This window comes from Trichoderma harzianum (assembly GCF_003025095.1).
Source record: "Trichoderma harzianum CBS 226.95 unplaced genomic scaffold M431scaffold_15, whole genome shotgun sequence".
Classification (NCBI taxonomy): Eukaryota; Fungi; Ascomycota; class Sordariomycetes; order Hypocreales; family Hypocreaceae; genus Trichoderma; species Trichoderma harzianum.
The window spans coordinates 41,759-60,062 of NW_020209263.1; the positions used below are offsets into that span (position 1 = coordinate 41,759).

The window sequence follows — 18,304 nt, forward strand, 5'->3', positions numbered from 1 at the left end:
ATTTGAAATACTGTCGGTATGTGATTTCGGACAGCGAGAAGAGCGACGAGAAGGGCGAAGAGGAGGCAGAGCAGAAACCGAGACGAGTCCGAAAGGCCGGGGGCGTCGAGCAGAAGATATGAATATGAATGGATGTGAATGACGGATGACGGATTAGAACAAACGGCGGCTCAAGTGGTAAGTAAGCAAGGCAAGGAACGACGGCGGTGAGGACGGATCGTCTTTGTGGCGTGCAGAGATTCAAGTCAAAGTCCAGGACTGGAGGCGAGGCATCCGAATGCAGGGTGGCGGAAAACAGCACGACTGAAGTCTTTTGTAAGTTCCAGTGCCAGTCCAGTCCAGTCCAGTCATGTACGAGCAGAGCAGGCACCGCACAGGCAAGTACCCGTACCGTACAGGACTACAGGTATCCCAGCGCCTGGATGTGGGTGGCGGGGGCAGAGGCACAGATGCACAGGCGGGTGGATCCCTGGCCGTGGTGGCTGCGAGCTAAAATCAGCGAGGCCTATCGGGGATCGGAGGGGGTACTTGGGGGGGAGCCCTGCACTGGCCCTGCTGCTTGCTGTCTGCTTTTGGGTTCCGGCGTGCTGTCAGTGGTTTGTGCTAAGGTTCTAGTGGTTCTAGCGGTTCTACAGTAACAAGGAAGTCCACAGGCTCTGGCGTTTCGGTGGCTCTGTGGCTCCGTGGCTCTGCTGTGTTTCTTGTGCTAATGTTCTTTCGTAGTTCCAATCTGATTCTTTTTTTTTTCTCCGCCCCCCTTCTATCCTGCTTCCGGTCGGGGGGCGAAATGCGACGAAACCTGACCTGGCCTGACCCGAACCCGACCTGACCTGACCTGACAATGCAAACCCAAAACTCAAATCCCGGCACATTCGTTAGTACCGGCATCGCCTAGCAGCCTTAAAAGCCAAATTTTTTTACCTAGGACCTAGGCATGGAATAGTTTCTCCGTTGCAGGCGGGCAGCGGGGTTTTACAAAAAGGTGCATGTCGTGCCATGGCCATGTCGGAACGGGAAATAAACGAGGTACGAGAGGAGGCAAAAAAGAGAAAAAAAGGAAAAGAAAAGTTCTCTCCCTCCTGAATCAGGACCGATTCGACTCTTGACCGAAAGCCGTCTTTAACCCTCCCCCCAGCTGCACGAAAGCGGAGGATAGGCAGCCGGAACGGAGATCTCTTCCCAAAGCTGGACCAAAGGGCAGGGCGCGCCAAGTACGGAGCTTGTGCACTGCCGTCCCAAGTACCTGGCAGCCTGGCAGTACCTCGGACGCACGCTGCCTGCCCCTCACCACACGGAGTATCCAGGTACCTCGGTGTGCAGGCAGCTCTCCCTGTCCTGCAGGAAAGGGCAGGACAAGAGGAAAGACCCGGAGACAAGTCTGGTGATTCTGGTGATTCCATCCTGCCGGTGGTCAGGTTTTTACATAAGGCACTCTCGACTTCCATCTTATTTCCCCATTCGATCGGATCTCTCCCTCTCTTGCACCAGCAGGGAAGGAGCGGGCGACCCCGAAAAAAAAAAGAATTAGTAGAAGAAAAAAAAAAGAGGCGAAGCGTCGTCGTCGTCGAGAAGGCGCGAACAAGGAGAACGGAGCCTGCGGGGTACCTTGGTGGACTTCCTGACCGCTGGCCCAGCGCAGGCACTTGGCTCGCAAACCGCTGTGGTCGCTCGTATCGCCAAGGTACCCAGTCCCAGTCCAGTCCAGTCATGTGGCCCCCGCGGGCTCCAGAGGCTCCAGAAACCTGGTGAGGGGCAACGACCATGACCGCACCGGCCAGTCGGCGATAGCGAACTCGCACAAGGCCCAAGCCACCGGCCGGGACGCACTAGAAGGCCGCTGGAAGCTGCACCGGGCTAAAACAGCACTGAAGTTGAGTCTCTTTGGTCTCACCAGGCCGCTATACCTACTAGAAAGGCGCTAGAAAGAGGAAAGCCTCAGCAAGCCGGTGATCCTTGCTTTTCGACCAAAGGGCGCGCGTCCCCATTTGGCAGCGCGTCACCCGACATGATTGGGTGGCTGGTGGCTATGTCGACTCGTCACATCCCCGGGCCTGAATCGTGCCATGGCCGGGATGACGATTCGACGCCGCCTTGTCATAACGATGCAACGTGCCGCCAACCACAGCGAGCGCAGTGGCCCTAAAAATGCAGTGGGAACAGGTCGGTCCCCAAGTGCTCCGTCCAAGTATTTGCATTACCGTCTGCTACCTTGCGGGTACGTTGCAAACAGCTGCGACCCGGCTCCGATGGCGCTGTACCTCGACTGTACCATTGGCTACTACCTGACTGCTACTGCTACCTCTATTTCCAAGTGTGAGAGAATGGATTGAAACCAACTTTCCAAGAAAGTGTGCGCTGTAACCTTCTGGTTGGCACGCCTCGTTTTCTGCGACTTTCTTCCCTCCACGCACGTCACCCGTTGACATCAAATTACATGTAGACACAACTGCAGCGCAACGCACGCACGCTCGAAAAAACAAAACCTAACCCCTTGCCTTGCTTGACTAAACTGGCCTTCTGCCTTGCTTCGCGCTGATTTACCCTGTATACACTTTGTCCTGTCATTGGCAGCGATTTTATGCAAATCTCCTGCCACGTAGGCGTCATATGTGGCACAGGCCAACAAAACTCACCTCCCCCGTGACATGACAAGACAAGAAACGGGCCATTGCAGCAGAGCAGCGATTCAGTGACGGGATGGACATGGACACGGACACTCGCACTCGCTCATGTCATGTCGCCTTACTGTAAGTCCTTGGTCTCACTCACCGGACAGCCCGACCCAAAACACAGGCACAAGGCAATGGAAGCCCATGCTTCTTTGTACACCGCTCCAGTGTGGTAAATTTAGCATAGGACTGTCTTGTTCTCAAAAGGGTTGCAGCTTGTGGAGAGCAGATGCTGCTTCTGGGCTAGCGACATGTCAACCTTTCTCAATCCACCTATATATAGGCGCACCGGTGAACGAACTAGCAGTATTACGGTAGCAAGAAGGGATTGATAGTACATGCATGGATTTGAAGGCATCAGATTCTAGTTATTACTACTATTACTGCTACTACTAATAATAGAGTTTGTATTTAACCTCGCAAGGTAGGTTCATCAAGAGCTGACATGATTATCCCATGTACAGTGTGCCAAGTGCTAGTGCGAGTACGACCAGGTAATGGTAGGTACACGACAACCGTAGCACAATTCCATGTGAGACCCTGTCCCTAAATTACCTACATATGAGATTACATGACGTCCGGGGAAGCTATCTATTAAAGTCTCACCATGTCTGCCGCTTACCTTTTGCTTCATGCGAGGTGCCAGAGAAAAGTGGTCATCCTAGTAGCAGACAGTACAGGATGTGGCGATGGGTGGCAGCTACTAGAGAAAGTATGTACACAACTCTAACGGCAGATCAATACTATAAAAGATAGCTGAGAGCAAAAAGAGCTGAGAGTAAGAAAAGTTGAGAGCAAAGTCGAGAGCAAATTACGGAAGAAGAAAGTAGAATCTGAGAGCAAGCCCCGATAACAGTTTAACTTAGCCCGGGAATTTGGCAATCGCAGCAGACACCACTTAAGAATCCGGTGATGGCATCAGTACTCCTCTTGACAAAGTGCCCGTATCCAGAGTAGCAGATGCTAGAGAAACTCACCGGTAGTAGCAGATACTAGAGAAGCCTACCGAGAGTAGAAGATACTAGAGAAAGCAGCAATCACGAGCAACACAGGGTAGTGTCCGTGACCAGAGCAGTCACAGTACAAGACGCTTGAACCAGATGTAAACTACAGTAGCGTATTCAATTGGAAATATGTAACCCATTGTTGTCTACTTAGTCGTACCGTATCGTCTGCCCATGTCTCTGGTATAGTAATATGCTGTCTTATTCCTGTCCATGTCCCAAAACATTTGTTCATTGCGATGAAAAGATATATTATACTACCCGACTCTCCCAACGCCTTGCTAAAACTAAAGAAAACAAAACCAAAACAACAAAACAACAACGAAAAAAAAAACGAAAAAAAACGCAGCTACTGCTGCCAGAGGTCAAAATCCCCCACAAACCCCCCGTTCAACAACATTCCCGCGATTCTCAGCCTTTGGAGGGCCATTTCCCCCACATTGTAGCTCTGGAGGGGGTCGAGCCCCAAAGCAAGACAGACGCCGTTTGTAATGACGTGTACACCGCAGTCGTAGCCGTTGTTCTGTTGAGGGGTCTTCAAAACAACCACCTCCCATGGCTTGGCATGATAGAGATCGCCCAAATAGTCTGACATCCATGCGAGTGCCAAATTGGGGTGAGATGAGGGTCGGTTGAATGAGTCGAGGTGCATCACTTTTCGTTGCTTGGGCTGAACCACCACAAGTGTCCAGTGATACTCTTGGCAGATAGGAATCAGGATTGTATCCATCAATAAGAGGTTTTTCGGAGTGACGCCCATGCGACGGAGGATGGATTGTGTCTTTTTGCCGCCTGCCTCTTTGACTCGAGGCCAGAAAAATGAATTCATAACAAGGCATTTGCGACCCTGTTGCTTGTAGTCGGTGATGCCAGCCACCAAGTTGATTTGCTTCTCCAACTCTGCGAGTGCTCCGTTGACGATCTCGTCGTTCAGCCAGGTCTTAGCTGCAACCACTGTGGCGAAATCGTGCCGGCGAAGAGGTGTTCCCTGACATGTTGTGGCCACCACATCTGTTTCTGAAAGCTCAATCGTATTCACAATCTTCTCTATCCATTGGTCGCTGAGAGGAGCCACCACGGGTTGACGAGGTCCCTTGGCTGTTCTTTCCTTCAACTTTTGCAGGGCCTGGTCTCGCAGGAACCTCTCCTTGGCTAGCTTCTCACGTTGTTGGTCAACCAGGCGAGTTTCTGCTGCCTTTGCTTGCAAAGTCTCGACCTCGGCTTTTGATTCGTCGCTGATCTTGAGGGTTTCGACGGAGGGCAAGGCCATGAGCTCTTCGATTCGTCCGGCAGGATCGGGCTTTGGCGCTGGTGGTGCTACAACTGGTTGCTTCCCTGCGCGAGCTGATCGGTAACGCTGAGCCAAGCCTCTAGCAAGCTCATTAAGCTCGTTATCGTCGTCAATCCAAGTAATCTTGGGTTCGTCGTCTTCATATCCGTCGTTGAGATCGAAGGCTGAAATGCCAAGCTCTTCAAAGATGTCGCCGATGGAAGAAACACTTGGTGACGGCCCTGGCTTTGCCTTATTATAAACCAGGGGTCCGGGCCCAGGCCACATATCCTCCTGGCCGCCAGCTTCCATATCTAGATAGTCAAGGAAGTCGGTGTCTTCGTCCTTGTAATAAGTAATGGAAGTGTTGTCATTAACCTCGTGTTCCTTTGGGGGCTCTGTGGCGCTTTCAAGGGCGTCGAAATATGTCTCTGTTGGGATAGGTGGTTCTGTTTTCTCAGAGTTGCCGAGGACCTCGGGGCGCCTGACCTTGCGACGTTTGCGAGAAATGCCATCATCGGAATCTTGGGCCTCATAATCTGGAAGAAAATTGGTACAGGCTGTGTGAAGGCGACTTGAGCTTCTGTAGACTAGAGGAGAAAGTTAGTATGGCCAGGCTTGGAAAAGAAAAAGAGAGAAAAGAGGCAGATGACTTACCAAAGAGCCCAACGCCGGAAATTGCGGCAGATGCTAGCATCAGCGCCATGGCAGAGACTTGAATGAACTCTACGATGAAGAGAAGATACTGAGAAGAGGGTTAGCCAGAAGTTTGTTGAAGAAAGGAGACCTGAGCCTCACCAGCAGCGAGAAGCTGCGGGGGAGAATGGTCGGCATCTTGGTGAATTTAATTAAGGCAAGTGGATTCAAAAACAAGTTGTAAAGCAAGAGCGCGGGATCAAAAAGTTGGTAGCGAGAAAATCGGAAGCAACTTACGGAAAAAGAAAGAAGAGTCGGGGGGGAGGGAAGGCTAAATAAATAACAGAAGAGAGAGCGCCCTGCTGATCTGTCCGTGCGCAGAGGACGCGTCGTGCGAATTATGCTTTGCGAAGAGGAAGCATATTTCGAAGGTTGATAAGGCAGAGTTTGTCGGCGGTCGCGTTGTCGCGGAGAGCTGATGACGCTATAGGCACATCGTTGAAGCCCATAGTTAATAGCAGGTGAGTTGCAGGTGAGTCGCCCGGCGGGTGGCGGGTCGTTCAAATCAATTACCCGGCAGAACCTCGGGGCAGCCCTACTTTCTCAGCCGCGCGGAGGAGGCGGTTTTTGATTGGCCAACTTTAACTCGATTGCCGCCTGACAGATTCATTGGCGTACAGTGTCGGTCGCTGCAGCGGCTGCGTCAGGTTCAACTATCGGACCAGGATGCGAATGGAACCCCCCAATTATAATCGAGGGAAATGTCTATTCAGCACCCCAATTTTGGTATTCGTAAATAATGCCAAGTACTTGGCGAATACAGTTATAGTAATAAATAAATGCCAAAAATATGTAAGTAGATATAGTAGCAGATACTAGAGAAATGTTGATATACCAGCACAGATTATACAAATATAGCTATACTAGCAAACACTAAAGAAACTAGATATTTGTTACTTGAATAAATTTTCGTAGTAGTACATAAACAGCCTTCTTTCACATCCTGATTCGATAATGCCCAAACTACGCACGCTGGGATGCTGAATAGCCATTCGACAGTGCTGAGTAACTACTCCCATGATCTAGTTCGTGGTAGCTACCCAGCTCTCGAGATATCTGCTATTATTACCACTGCTTATCGTTTGGTGTTGGCCTGTGGCAATTAATCTTAGGCGCTGGTGTCTCATTGAAAGGCATGAGAGATGGCACAATTCTATGTATACTTGCTGAAATGCGGAGAAATCAACAAATGTGACTTCAATTATGATTCGGTTGAAAGTATATATACAATTGTTTGTAACAACGGGCAGAAAAAATACTATGGTTATAAGACCGCTGTGGTTACTTGAGACATATACCAATTTATTACGGTAGGCATACCAGTAGGCATCATATATTCATTATTCGCGCTGGGCTATCATTGGCAGAAACAAATCCCACCAGATACGTCGAGATGCCCATATCAATCTAGCACGCTCGCCAAGGCAGCTAGATATCTACAAACGCGCGCGTCTTTGCTATCTCTATTACGCGTCGCCGAATCTCGCCGTGGTACGTGCGCTCTATCTAACCGTATCTTTAAATCTGCCCATTTATACTTTCTCCTCGATAAGGTTCCCGTTGCTATTGCCATGTACAACATTATCTCATGGAAGAAGCTTAATATATGACTCATTCAATGGCCGCGTATGCAATAGACGTGATGCTTTCGAGATTTCCGTTGCCATGGGAGTTTATCACATTCAACTAGAGTACAAAGGTTCAAGATATATTCATTAAACACGTAAGCTATATCCAGCAGCTTCTGTAAGAGACGCAGGTGCTACACATGATAATATGTCCAGTAGTACCGTAAAAATTGTAAAATGACAGGTGCAAGATGTAAAATAAATAAATACCAGTACCGCTTCTATTCCCGCGCGAGCACGCCAAAGGCTCTAGGCAGCGCTTCCGAACTTCTTGGTGCAAAATGCTGAAAAATAGGCGTTGAGGGCGTCAATAGTGCCTGTGCCTTCTACTAGAGATGCTACCATGCCGATGTAGCCGTCTGGTCGAACAACAACCACGCCGCCCTTCTCTTCGTCGAGACCCATCTTTGCGTGCGCCGATGCCTGTGCATCAGGTACACGGCGATCCCATCTGTCGTCCGCATAGACGTGGTCGCGATAACGGGCCAAAGCGCCAGGTGCGTCTCTTGGGATCTCGATACGATGTCTCTTAGCGGCGAAAATGGTACACAGCGTGAAGAACATGCTATGTGGGTTGTGCTTCTCGTGATGCGAGACTTGATCGACATCCGGCCGAGTGTATGCTGAATAGAATGAATCGGCGCTAGCCAAGTTGTCTGCTAGGTCGCGGATAGCGGCACGGTTCTTGACTGGCTCTCCGGCGAAGATGAAGATGCGGAACGACCCGTTGAGCGGTATCTCTTGCTCCAAGTGTACCACGTTGGCATCGACAACTCTTGTCACGTCTGCAATTACGAATAAACGTCCGGATTGCAGCTTTGTGCCGCTTGGCTGCATGAGAGACGACTGTGCTGGGTGCTCTAGAGACCAGTTTAATGCATTAGGCTGATACGAAACGCCGTAGCCGCTGGTAAATTCGCAGGATTCTTTGAACGTCCTGATGAAGGCATTGTCGGCATCTAGGTCTGCATCTGGTATTGTTTCCGAGGCGGCCTGAACTTCGGAAGCGGCGGGTGGCCGTTGGGAGAAGAGCTTCGCATATCGATTGTCAAAGTCTAGTAGTGATTCGGCCACTGCTTTTCGCTCAGACTCGTATGTCTTGAGAATGGCTCGGTCTGCGAGGCCGCCCTCCACGGCATGGATCTTCCAAGCCAAGTTTAGCGCATCCAAAAAGGCAGTGTTCATTCCCTGGCCGGCTTTGGGCTGGATTCACATTCTTAGTTCCTGAATTATACATACTAAGGAGTAATATGGGAGTCACTTACACTGTGGGTGTGACAGGCGTCGCCACCTAAGAAAACTCGCTCATCCAAGGTATATTTATCAGAGATTCCCTGGCCAATAGGGTAGACAGAATACCATTCTACATGCTCCCACTCGATCGAGTAGGGCTGTAGAATTTTCTTGGCGGAAGCTTGTACCTCTGCTTCAGTGGCTGTCTTTCTTGGGCTCCAGTCGGCATCCGTGGAGGACGCGATCTGGATGTAGAGGCGAACCATGTTGTCCTCACGAGGGATGACCATGATGGAGCCATGCTGGCTGCGTATCGTACACTTCATCTACAAGGAAGGTTAGCATTTTAAGTTAGGAAAAGAGGGAAAGCAGGGGGCAGAAAGGCTGACCTTGATATCAGGGAAATCAGTCTTGACCACACCGTCCATTACACCCCAGACATACGCGATCGGATCTTTATGCGTAAATCCGATGTTCAGCTGCTGTCTGACAAAGGATCTTGCGCCCTCGCCTCCAAAGAGGTACTTTGCGAACACGGTTTCCTTTTCCGCGCCGTTGACGTGTTCCAGTTCAACTTGGACGGGATATTCATATGTCTGGGGGCTGCGAGATTGGAAGCCCGTGATTGTCCAGGGCCGCTGGATCTCGGTGCCGTTCTTCTCAAGGTCTGCGATGAAAGCCCTCTCGATGTGGCCTTGGTGTAGCAGTGTGGTGAAGGGATAGCGGGCGTCGATGAAGTTGGGGCAGCTGGCCCAGGTCCCTGTCCTGGCAATACCCTTGCTTGATTCTGAAGGGTCCCAGAATGCGACTTCATAGACACGGGCGGGCTTATGGGCCATGATGGCAGACTTCAGCCCCATGTTCCGCAGCAGGTCGAGAGAGCGAGGCTGGATGCCATCAGCCCGACCAGTCGCTGTAGGCTCTGGTCTGTTATCGATGTGCTTTATGCGATAGCCCCATCGAGACAGACATGTAGAGAGCATCAATCCCACAGGCCCGGCACCCACAATCACTGCCGCCGCAATCGAGTTAGTACATTGAGCCGTGTGGCTGCTGGGGGGATTCGCGGTATGATCGTACCGACGTCATAGTTTTGAGACGCATCTTGACACACAAGAGCGGGAGACATGGCTCTCCTCGGCGATGGAACAGGCGCAAGACAAGGCGAAGGCACGGAGACGCTTGTACACGAGCGCTCAGATAGAGAGCAGAAGCACGACGATTGATGTGTAAGCCAAAAATGGGAATATGAAATAGGTAATCAAGATGGCACGTAATGAGATCGAGATCAGCAGGTGTAGATGCAGGACGAGTAGAAGAAGATATAAACAACAGTGAATTCAGAAAGAGAAGCGCAAGTCCAGCATTCAAGTGCCGAGGAGACAAAAAGAGAAACTATGTTCCGTCCATGATAACATTATCGGGACTCGACACGGGAGTCTGATTCCAGGCCGAATCCGTGAGGGGGCCGCTGGACTGGCAACTGGTTTGTTCATGGCAAAGAGGTGGGAAGTGGGAAGCGGCACTAAAATCACGGCAAAGGATTCGGGAGTAGAGCGGAGAAGGGCGGTTCCAAGAGCTAAGGTAAGGTAAATGATGTCGGGTGGTCTGTACGGGTACCTCATACATGTACATGGGACCATCAGCGCCGCAGGCCAAGAGCCGCCATTCGTGCCACAAAGTCTTTCCCGGCTAGTACTAGTGACTTCGGTCCGGGGGGGGGAGAGGATTTTGCGGAGCAGCTGGAGATGGCATACGAATAGAATATTCATGTAATCTATTGATCTGTTCTGTTCTAGTAAGGTGGTATTAGTACGAGTATGAATTCGTGAAATAGAATAAAAGCAGCCAATAAACGGGACTGTATTGATAATCACTGCCTTGATCGAGATGTATTTCCCGGTAATGTATGTCTTAATAAGTCATGGGCTCTCTTTACTCATACTCTGCAGCCGTAAAGGGCAAATACGACGACATCAACGCCCTAATTCGGACGAAATGATTCCGGTACCTTACCATGAGCTGTGTATACATATGTTACGGAATAAAATAAACACTCTCTTATCACTTATTCCGTGATAATATTCCTACCTAGGCAAATAAACGCAGTCATACATTGGCACTTGTGCAAAGCACCCCCAGAAAGGAAATACACCAATCCGAGTGACGGACTTCCGCGGCAAGTCTCCAGAACCGCCCGGGAAGACATCACGGTAGGTGGCATGTGGGGTCTTTCTCGACGCCTCCCGTTTAGCCTGGCCGGAGATAGTATGGATTTAGTTTAGTATGTAGCTCTGATTGTAGGGCAACAATGTTTAGTATTTTGCTTGAGCACCGCCCCAATGATCTGGCTGATCCAGCTTCCCGAGATGAGCGTGGGGTTAACATCGTCAGCTTTATAAAGTATCAGGGTAAGGTATTACTGGATGCTATCTAGGCAAGTACAGTATGTACAGTACGAAATAGACATCTCTCAGGTTGTTACTGTAAGAAAGACGTTGCTTTGCCAGATACATCACACTCAATTGTACAGCATATGCACAGTCTGTTTATAATACCTGATAATATGCATCCATCTTATTCACGCAAACGGGTATCAACATGCGGTGCAGCACCGGGGCATCGGATCCAGGCACATCCAATCTACCAGCATGAGCAGATATCAAAGGAGGCAGGCTTTCCGAATCGACTGCCGCTTGTCAGATAGTGGGGGCAAGCCGGCTCAAGACACTCTCCGTGCAAGGGGGTGGAGGGAGAAAGCCATGGAGCAGGCTTGGGGGGGCCACGGGCATCTTTTACGGATTCCTCCGTTGGTGATAGCTGCAGTTCATTTTGGTTGGGATCAGGAGCTGGGGCCCCCGCAGGTCAAACTCCACCGTGGCGAGATTGCCTAGGTATTGGTATTAGTAGGCAAGCAAGCAAGTAGGGTTATCGGCATTGGTAGATTATGTTGAACTGGTTTTGCATAGCAGAACTCAAACTCCGCATCATCCGTGGTGCACTTGTCATGTCCTCTGCTTTGTCGGCTTGGCCTGATTTGATACGAAAAGGGATGTGCCTGCGGAGCATCCCGCTTATTATTTTAAGGTTTCTATGTAATACAATGACAAGCGTCAGCGAAGAAGCTCATTGCAACACCTGACTCAGAGATGGCAACGGGAAAAGGTTCTCATATAACGAAGTATTGGTTAGTTAGTTAGTTAGTTAGCCAACAACAAAACACCGGCCCATGGCAATGGCGCACGGCAAGTCGAAAAGTTTCAAGGGTTGTCCTCCTCAGTCGTGTCTCCGTCGGGATTGTTAGTCACTCTTTTCAAGATCCATTCGTGGGCTTCCTCGGCGTGCGCTTGCATCATGTGGTTGAGCCCAGCCATCTTGCTGCGCACGACCGTTCCGAAGCGTCTCTTGTGGACTTTTCGTGTCAAGTCGGGGTCGGACCAGCAGGCATGGTCTCCCGCCACGTAGACGCGCGAGTTTTCCTTGTACCAAGATGAGAGTTCGTTGTCAACGTCAGACTTGACGGGTCTCAGGTTGCCGGTCACAAAGTTGACAATTCCCGCAATCTTGTCTTTGCAGTCTGCAGACAGTTTAGATCAGCAGGTATGGCCTACAAGGTGGGCGTAGCTTCGCTTACCTCTGTTTATCAAGAGAACTTTAACTCCAAGGTATGCATTGCCGACGCCAAGCAAGACAATTTCGTTGGTTTCGTAAAGCTGGAGAAAGTTATCCCAGAGATAGCAAATTAGCGACAAGATTTGCTCCTGGATCTCCTTCTCGTTAAATTCAGGGGTGAAAGCATCAATGTCCTATGTCCAGCATTAGATTAACCGGTGAAGCGGTAAGAGTCAGAAACAGAGCCAAAAGTGCCTACCTCTTCATGGGTAACATAAGCTGGAACATTGATATCCATGACACCAAAGTTTTGGCCAACGGCCCACCCAATGTATTCCATTACCCCGTCAACCTGCGCAGTCAGCTCAATATTATGATCGTTTATGCACGTATGTGATGCGTAACTCACCACCCATGTATTATGAGCATCTACAGTAGTTTCTGCCACATCCACTTGGGCTAGTAATTGAGGCCTGTGACAAAATTGAGTTACCTGCTGAGACAAAAAGGGGCAAAGCGGCTATACGTACGGATCATGTAGAATGACAAGAATCTTTTGTGCATCGTGTAGGTTTGGTGTGACTAGCACTTGATTTTCAAATGATTTTGAGATGAGCTCTCGCTGTATGTAGAGCGGGATCATGCCGTATTTTGACTGCATAACTTGGCGCTGCGCGTTTCTGATGACATCATGAAGCCTGTCTGCATTGAGAGACTGAACATCAGGCACGTCGACGATTCCGGGCCGCATGCATTCCCAGTAAGGGGCCTGATACGCTTGCACTTTCGCTAATGTTCTGGCTGCCTCTTTGTTAATCTTGGGGAGAGCGAGCTTTGGCGGCGGTTCTCCCATCAAAGTTCTTGCAACGGCTACCGCAGAGCTTGAAATTGCCTGGAGGTTATAGCCGCCTTCTAGGCAGACGGCAACTTTGCCGTCCGCGAGAGACATGAGCATGTGCGTCATGTGGGCGTAGCAAGCAGGTGTAACGAAGCAGCCACCCAACTCATCTCCGTCTGCAGCGTCGAAGCCCGCTGATATGACCACTAGATCCGGATTGAACTCTTTTGCGATGGGCATCACAATCTTTTGGAATGCCGCCATGTATTCGCCGTCACCCATGCCTTGGTCATGCCAGCCAATGTTGATGTTCTTGCCCAGTCCTTGTCCTGTGCCGCAGTGTTCTAAACCGCCATCAGGAGTCATGGGATTCGGTGGTTTGCCAGGGTAAAACTGTCCGTTCTGGTAGACATGGATGGATATGTAGAGGACGTTGGGATCCTGGTAAAAGATGTTTTGGGTACCGTTGCCATGGTGGACGTCCCAGTCCAAGATGAGGACTTTGCGGCATTGGTCTGGATAGTCTTGTTGGCACACCCTGATTGCCACGGGAACGTTGTTGAAGAAGCAAAATCCCATGGGCTGATCAAACTCAGCGTGGTGCCCAGGAGGTCGGATAACAGCAAAAGCGTTTTTGACTTGTCCAGTAACCACGCTTTTGCAGGTTTCGATGGCGCCACCAACCGACAAAAGGGCAGCAGGGTAAGACATGCTCCCGACATAGAGAGATTCACGGCCCTGGTCGAATTGCCTTGTCAATGAACGAAGCTCAGCCGTACTGATTGTGTCCAAATTTTCCACCCAAGCAAGGTGCTCAGGGGAGTGAGCCAGGCAAATCTCTTCCCGCGTGGCAGGCCGAGCTGGAATCCTCCACATGTACCTGGTTGGACAGTCCTTCATAATTCTTGGTAGCTCCGATTCTGGGCCCGTATAGACAAGCCCCATTCTTTTGAAGGCCTTGAATATTTCGTGGATACGCCGAGGATCCTCAGGATGGTGGGTATTTGGACTGAAGTCGGCATTCATGTGAAGCTTCATTCGGTCATCGTAACAGCAGCCGGTGGGAAGCAAACCGCGGCGCACTTGTAGCTTGACAATGGTGTCCTCTATGACGCTTGGCTCACTATCCTCATGATATATGCTATTATCTGAGGCAGTGTCGTCGTCGTTCATTTGGGTTCCGCTTCCATGACCATTGAGGCTTGTCATGTCGGTGTCCCCCATTACATGGTCTTCAGATTCCTCCATGGCTACATTTCCAGCCATGATATACCCAATAGTAGCGGGCAGTGAGTATATCGCACGAAGTGATGGAGCTGGACCCCCCCAGGCCTAAGGCCTCTGTATCAAATTTGACCTTTGGCTATGCTTTTCCCTTGGCAAGTTGAAGGCAGTTTGTAAATCTAATACAGCATTAGCATTGCTCAGGCCATGGGTTGACGAAAGATGAAACTGCCACAGCTACGAACTGTATAGAGAAAGAAGAAAGAAAGAAAAGAAGAAGACTATGTGCAACGCTCAGGCATAGGAGAAGGGTGGGATAAACGCGTAGGAAGAGTCACTGAGGGGATGAGGCAGTATCCGAGGAGTAATGCCAGAATAGCAGAACAGAATATCGGTGCAGGCCAGAAAAGAAGCCCCCCATAAGTAAAGTGATAACATCATTGTGAAATGTGAAGCCCAAAGTGAAAATGGATGCAAACGTGAATGCATCGCCATCCGCCGAACTCACCTCACCTCAACCCCAGCCACTCCCTTCTCAGAGCAAATCGTAGAAAATCGCAGGCGAGGGCGCGAGATGCCAGCGATATCCTCAAATCGAGTATGTACGAGAAGAGTCGCCTCGTATGGCCCTCGGGGGCTGACCGGGGGCCGTCAAATTAGGTAACCTGGAGAAGTGCAGTGCAGGATAAGGTAGAGGCTGAACTTAAGGGTTGATGCACTGGTTCATTAGTGAAGTGACGCTGCACTGGCTTAAGAAGTCTGGCGCTTGGACTTTTTAGCCCTTGCTGCAGCCACTAGTTGCGGCGATGGTGGCTGGTGCGTAACATGAGCATGAAATAAATCAGAAACCAGCAAACCAAACCAACGTCCAATCGATGTCCTTTGTCTTTGTTCCGCTTTCGTGCGGGTTTTCTGTTCTTTGAGATTGTTTGCTTTAATTTCTGGGTTGTGATTGGTAAAAGAAAAACGCGACATCGAGAATCCTGCGCAATACGTATTAGAGCATACACGGGAAGCTGATCTCAAACACTCAAGGCGGCAACTCTCTCTCATGTGTGTAATGATTGGCAAAATTTGAATGCATAACCACAATCCATAATATATAAAAAATCCAACAGTCTAAATTATTGATCTGGCAAGGAAATGGCCTCAGCGCGTGCTGGACGCGTTTGTGAAAGTAACTGCGAGACGAAAGACTGCCGTGCCATGTAATCCATTTTATGCGCCGCCTGTGATAAATACAAATCAAAGTCTTGGAGATCCCCGCCATCATTCTTATCAACCTTCACACCGTCTATGCGAACAGCGTTGTCTTATCCAGCTCGTTCTTGGCAGGTCGGTTGCCGTTGGACAGGAGGCCCAGATCATCCTTCTTTGACACGCGGCCAACTGCCTGCTCCACCCTGCCGTTGTGCCTTGCGGCCTTTGCTCTCCGAATGTCAGCTCTGATTTGGTTGGGAGAGACGAATTCTCTGTTCTCGTATATAATTGGTCCACCGAACGAGCCCTCCTGTATCACCAGGGGCGTGAGAACGAATCTAGGTCCGATTTCGACGAGATTGATGTCCGTGTTGGATTTGCCAACTGTGGGTTCTTCCTCGCCACCCTTCAATTTGGTCTGCTCGACCTCGCTGATTTGGTAGTTTCGAATCCAAATCTTGCCATCTGCAATGCTGAAGCCCATGACATGGTCGATAAATGGCTTGGACTTTCGCGCGCCTTGCGGAACGCCAAATGTGTGAAGGAAGAGTTCCTTCATGACGCGGAAATGCGGTTGGGTCTCGAAAGCGGCGTCGAATGAAAGGATTGGTCTTGAGCCCTTCAAGCAGTTTCCAGTGAAGTGCAATTCCTCCATCGTGTGCACTACAAACAGAGCCGTTAGTACGTGATGTCGCCCTCGGGAACCAAATCGTTCGCAAAACACTCACAGTTTTGCAGGTGAAATTTAACTGTCGGGCCATTGGGCACCTTGCTCATCCATACATATAAATCTTTGCCCTTTCTCGCCTCGAAAAACAAAACATTGTTGCAGTTGTACAGTTCGGCCAGTTCGTTGAGCTCGCCGAGTCTGGATTTCGAGTCGAACTTGGCATCCTTTCGACCATGAGGGAGCAGAGAGGCAAGGTCATTCAAGAGGTGACGGTGTCTGTTGGTATAAAGTCAGCAAAAGTCACGGCAATTATCAAGCCCATCGCCGCAAGACTTGCCTGTACGTGACACCTCGGCTGGACAAGATCAGCACCCTCTGCTTGTTTTTCTTGACGCCATTGGTCGACGATTCGTTTTTCTCGCTGCCGCCCTTGGACAGGGACTTGTATACGGCCGCCATCTTGTAGAGTAGGGGATAGCTGAAGCAGTTGGGAATGGGCGTACAAAATAGTTTGCGACTGCTAGAAAATTTAGAGGAGCGCAATGCGATAAGCAGTCGAAATCCTTATCGGAAAAATCATGAATGTGGGTCGCCCGATAGCCAGTCCAGGCACGGCTTAGCGTCGGTTGGAGCATGGTGGGGGATTCTCGCTGAGCTCGGTTCGGTAGGCAGGAATTTGGGGGCCTTAAAGAGCGGGAAGCAATTCTGCGGAGCGTACCGCATACCAACGTTAGAGACAAGGTGGTTTGATCACCGCCAATCTTGGGCTTCGGATCGATGGGATGTATCTTACCTAGGAATAAATGCAAAGCAACAAGGACTTGTATCTTAGGACTAGGAAATCCGAGGAGACGATGCTGCCAGGTTTGAAAAACCGAATCATTTCATTAAGAGGTCATTTAGCTACGTAAGATGAGGCTTCGTAGCCGTCACCGGATAGATCAGCCCAGGAACCCCCATCGCGACAAACAGAAACAACAGAAAGTCAAAAGTGTCTGCGCCCTTCTAAATTGAGAAACAAAAGGAAGCATCAGGCCTCCTCCTCATTTCCTCGACACAGTGTCGAAGTCTTTCGGTATGCGACGTACATTTTCGAAACATGCGACTTAAAATATTTCCCATTTCCCCACATGTCTTTGGCATCATCATAACTAGCTTAGCAGCACTTGCCGCCCTTGGAAGCCTCATCGTCGGCTGCCTTGCTGAGTGAGATATTAGTGCCGGCACCAATGGTGGCTTGGGCACCATCACCACTGTCGAGAGCCTTGCTAGATACGATTCGGTAGATCTCTGTATGGAGGATTGTGTTAGTCCTGAAGATGGCAGGGGAACGATGGAAGGACAGATCGCACCAGTAAGGATGTTCTGGAAGGCAAGTTCAACGTTGCTGGCGTCGAGGGCGGACGTCTCGATGAAAGAAAGATGGTTCTCGCCTGCAGGTCACATTGGTCAGTATAACTCCATTTGTTTTCTTGGACCGCAAAAGACGAACTAGCAAAGCCCTTGGCCTCATCCGTGGGCACAGCCCTCAGGTGTCTCAAATCGCTCTTGTTGCCAACCAGCATGATGACAATGTTCGCATCGGCATGGTCCCGAAGCTCCTTTAGCCATCTCGTGACGTTCTCGTAGGTTTGGTGCTTGCTGATGTCATAGACGAGGAGGGCGCCGACTGCACCACGGTAGTATGCGGAAGTAATGGCACGGTAACGCTCCTGACCAGCTGTATCCCAAATCTGCGCCTTGATGGTCTTGGAGTCGACCTGGATCGATCTAGTGGCAAACTCGACACCGATAGTTGACTTGGAGTCGAGGTTGAATTCGTTGCGAGTGAATCGGCTGAGAAGATTGGACTTTCCGACTCCAGAGTCACCAATCAAGACAACTAGCAGACTCGGGGTTAGTATGCACGCGGCCACGGAGCAGATTGGCGGCGTTGGCCATCCACGGAAGAAGGGAGGGCGGCACCTTTGAAGAGGAACTAGTGGGGGTTGAAGCATCGCCGTTAGCGTTCCGCCAGGTGTTCATTTCGTTGCAGTGCTGGAAGGGGGCGGAACCTACATCATATTCGTCGTTGGCCATGGTAGCAGCAGAACGAGTCGATGCGCGCAAGTGAGTAAATGTGGTTGATGCTGTGCAGACAAGGGACGCTGTGACGCTGAGATGTGTGGTTGTGGTTGTGGATGTGGAGGGGAAGAAGTGGCTGCGCGGCTCTGACGATTGGTAGTTGGGGTTGCTAAGTCAGTCAGTCAGTCACCTGTGC

General features: G+C 50.3%; 6 protein-coding genes across 6 annotated transcripts; all 6 read right to left on the bottom strand.

The window, feature by feature from the left end:
* Window positions 1-519: 519 nt before the first annotated feature.
* M431DRAFT_258598 (hypothetical protein) lies at window positions 520-1,913 on the bottom strand. The gene has a single exon (XM_024913845.1). The coding sequence runs from the start codon at window positions 1,761-1,763 to the stop codon at window positions 918-920; it is 846 nt and encodes a 281-aa protein (XP_024769688.1). The 5' UTR covers window positions 1,764-1,913; the 3' UTR covers window positions 520-917.
* Window positions 1,914-3,722: 1,809 nt separating this feature from the next.
* M431DRAFT_534235 (hypothetical protein) lies at window positions 3,723-6,088 on the bottom strand. Its single transcript, XM_024920912.1, has 3 exons — window positions 5,877-6,088; window positions 5,601-5,688; window positions 3,723-5,533 (listed from the first exon to the last, which is right to left on the bottom strand). The coding sequence occupies exons 2-3, from the start codon at window positions 5,647-5,649 to the stop codon at window positions 4,023-4,025; spliced, it is 1,560 nt and encodes a 519-aa protein (XP_024769689.1). The 5' UTR covers window positions 5,650-5,688; window positions 5,877-6,088; the 3' UTR covers window positions 3,723-4,022.
* A 1,204-nt stretch (window positions 6,089-7,292) lies between these two features.
* M431DRAFT_258746 (hypothetical protein) lies at window positions 7,293-9,675 on the bottom strand. The gene is made up of 3 exons (XM_024913846.1): window positions 8,890-9,675; window positions 8,533-8,826; window positions 7,293-8,470 (listed from the first exon to the last, which is right to left on the bottom strand). Exons 1-3 carry the CDS (start codon window positions 9,481-9,483, stop codon window positions 7,517-7,519), a joined length of 1,842 nt encoding a protein of 613 aa, XP_024769690.1. The 5' UTR covers window positions 9,484-9,675; the 3' UTR covers window positions 7,293-7,516.
* Window positions 9,676-11,760: 2,085 nt separating this feature from the next.
* On the bottom strand, window positions 11,761-14,174 carry M431DRAFT_95739 (hypothetical protein; the record flags this gene model as incomplete). Its single annotated transcript, XM_024924736.1, has 5 exons — window positions 11,761-12,077; window positions 12,135-12,306; window positions 12,372-12,464; window positions 12,522-12,585; window positions 12,643-14,174. The coding sequence occupies 5 exons, from the start codon at window positions 14,172-14,174 to the stop codon at window positions 11,761-11,763; spliced, it is 2,178 nt and encodes a 725-aa protein (XP_024769691.1).
* A 1,057-nt stretch (window positions 14,175-15,231) lies between these two features.
* Window positions 15,232-16,658, bottom strand: M431DRAFT_20012 (hypothetical protein). Its single transcript, XM_024913311.1, has 3 exons — window positions 16,382-16,658; window positions 16,103-16,320; window positions 15,232-16,037 (listed from the first exon to the last, which is right to left on the bottom strand). The coding sequence occupies exons 1-3, from the start codon at window positions 16,501-16,503 to the stop codon at window positions 15,469-15,471; spliced, it is 909 nt and encodes a 302-aa protein (XP_024769692.1). The 5' UTR covers window positions 16,504-16,658; the 3' UTR covers window positions 15,232-15,468.
* A 277-nt stretch (window positions 16,659-16,935) lies between these two features.
* Window positions 16,936-18,259, bottom strand: M431DRAFT_512244 (hypothetical protein). The gene is made up of 5 exons (XM_024919804.1): window positions 18,103-18,259; window positions 18,010-18,022; window positions 17,537-17,926; window positions 17,399-17,477; window positions 16,936-17,336 (listed from the first exon to the last, which is right to left on the bottom strand). The coding sequence occupies exons 1-5, from the start codon at window positions 18,121-18,123 to the stop codon at window positions 17,201-17,203; spliced, it is 639 nt and encodes a 212-aa protein (XP_024769693.1). The 5' UTR covers window positions 18,124-18,259; the 3' UTR covers window positions 16,936-17,200.
* Window positions 18,260-18,304: the final 45 nt, after the last annotated feature.